The sequence below is a fragment of the Aegilops tauschii genome, chromosome 1, assembly GCF_002575655.3.
Source record: "Aegilops tauschii subsp. strangulata cultivar AL8/78 chromosome 1, Aet v6.0, whole genome shotgun sequence".
In the NCBI taxonomy this organism is placed as follows: domain Eukaryota; kingdom Viridiplantae; phylum Streptophyta; class Magnoliopsida; order Poales; family Poaceae; genus Aegilops; species Aegilops tauschii.
In genome coordinates, this window is record NC_053035.3 from 506,286,038 (window position 1) to 506,288,212 (window position 2,175).

General features: G+C 40.6%; 1 protein-coding gene across 1 annotated transcript; it reads left to right on the forward strand.

Annotated features, from left to right (window-relative positions):
- Positions 1–246: 246 nt before the first annotated feature.
- Positions 247–1,679, forward strand: LOC109754653 (two-component response regulator ORR42-like). The gene is made up of 3 exons (XM_020313568.3): positions 247–316; positions 998–1,214; positions 1,301–1,679. The coding sequence occupies exons 2-3, from the start codon at positions 1,017–1,019 to the stop codon at positions 1,478–1,480; spliced, it is 378 nt and encodes a 125-aa protein (XP_020169157.1). The 5' UTR covers positions 247–316; positions 998–1,016; the 3' UTR covers positions 1,481–1,679.
- The last annotated feature ends 496 nt before the right edge of the window (positions 1,680–2,175 follow it).

Below are 2,175 nucleotides of genomic sequence, written 5' to 3' on the forward strand. Positions count from 1 at the left end.
ATCGCGATCGATGCAGATATGCGTGTCATAATCGGCAAGCTTTGAGGCGATATAAACAGAACAGCGGTGGAATGCAAGTAGTTACTCCATATCATTTAATCGCAAAAGATACGCCAGCCAACACAATATTTGATTTTCCCTGGTGGAATTAGAAAGCAAGTGCAAGCTCGATACGAATGGACGGCCGAGATCGACCGGCCACCCCTATAAATACCCCTGTACCTTGGCCGGGTACAAGGCACACAACACCACCAAAGCCCCAAGCAGCAAGCACCAGAGCAACCGTAGTTTCATAGCCACTGTCATAAGCTCAAAGGTTCATAGCCACTGTCCTCCATCTATGTCTTGTCGTGCATCTTCCACTAGTTTTCTCTCCATGCATGCCTACAAGATCGATCTAGATTGTTGTTGGCAGCACACTTTCTGGTTGTTGTTGGCAGCCATGTATAGGCATCGCCATTCTTTTTTTGGTTGTGTTCTTTGCTTTCTTTACTTCATCCTTATGCTGTTTTTTTGTGAAGAATTTCATAAAGTGGTAAATTATCAATTAAGAAACTGTACCTCTTGCAACAACAACAACTACGTACATATATCTGTTCCTTCCTTAATTTGTTTCTTCTGCCTGTTTTTTGCATCACCGCTGGTACATACAAGATCCAGATTGTTAGAGGCGCTGCCTAAACATGTGCACAGCACTGCCTATATATGTTGAACTTGTTGTTGGAACGAAGCCATGCGTATGGATCTATATTAGATACCGTGCATGCATGTTGCCAATATATGATTTTTTATTAGCTGAGATCTATGAAACGTGTGGTCATCTTCCAGATGATTTGTAACCGATCAGTTTGCAACTAAAATGCACAAGCTTGCACTGTTATTTACTAATCATTAATATTATGATGCTTGTGTTAATTATACTTATAACAATCTCCTTGAAAATATTATCTAGGTGCGTATCAGAAATAACTAATATCCTTATTAATTCTCTTTGCAGTTATTTTAGCTAGCTGATCATGGCATCATCCCTCAAGGCACTGCTTGTTGAGGATATTAAGGTTGACAGCATGGTTCTCTCCTTCATGCTACGCAGATTTCACTGTGAGGTCACCCTGGCTAAGAATGGGAAAGAAGCCGTTGATATGTTCCTTGAGGGTAACAAGTTCGACATTGTTTTGTGTGATAAGGACATGCCCATAATGACCGGTCCCGAGGTACTTGCTTGAGTTAATTTGACGGTTTTTTCTTTTCCATATATTGGATGGTCATCTCATTGACACTTCTATATGTTACTCCACAGGCAGTCATCAAGATCCGTGCTATGGGAGCCACCGATGTGAAGATCGTCGGGGTGTCCGCTGATGATAACGCCATGGAGGCGTTCATGAGTGCCGGTGCTGATGACTTTGTGCCCAAACCAATGAGGCTTGAGGTTCTCGGGCCTATGATTGAGGAGGTCATCAACAGGAAAAACAATTAGCAACGCTTGCTCGATCCATCCTTGGAGGAAGAAATTAAGCTAGCGCATATACTATGAATATTTGCTAGCTTTGCTATGCATTATATTATTGTTGGGTTCTCATTTTGTTTTCGAGGTCAAGCAGAGAGGCTATCCATAATTAGATCATTGGGATCGATGTAATGTGCAACAATTTTGAATTGAATCTATTATTCTATTACTTCTTGTTGATTTATGCTTCAGGGTGTGTAACATGTGCATGTGTTCCGGAGGCAAGTTATTCGAGTCTCAATTAATTTGATAACTGTTTCACGGTTTCGATTTCTTTCATTGGTTTCTGGAAACATGAAACAAATACAATGTGAATGGCGCATTTAATCACCAGAGATACGCCAACATTTATTTGATATTCCCCAATGAAATTTAAAAAGCGGTGCAGATTGATATTGACCAACGTGACTTCAAATGGATGTGGGCATGAACCTGCCATCCCAACAAATACATACATTATAGAAGCAAGCAACCCTCCTCCATAAGCTTAGGGTTCACAATTCCCTCCTTACCTACCAAAACCACAAGATATTTCGTAATGGGTAGGCATACAACATACTTATGACTATTCCTTCCTTTTTTTTCTGCCTTTATTTTCAGTTTTCTGTCCATCTTGCGCCATTTAGTAGCACTATTTTAGTCTCCATGCATGGATACAAGATATA

Coding starts and splice junctions, on each gene's coding strand:
- LOC109754653 (XM_020313568.3), top strand. CDS start 1,017: ATGGCATCATCCCTCAAGGCACTGCTTGTTGAGGATATTAAGGTTGAC. Junction 1,215..1,300: donor CCATAATGACCGGTCCCGAG/GTACTTGCTTGA, acceptor GTTACTCCACAG/GCAGTCATCAAGATCCGTGC.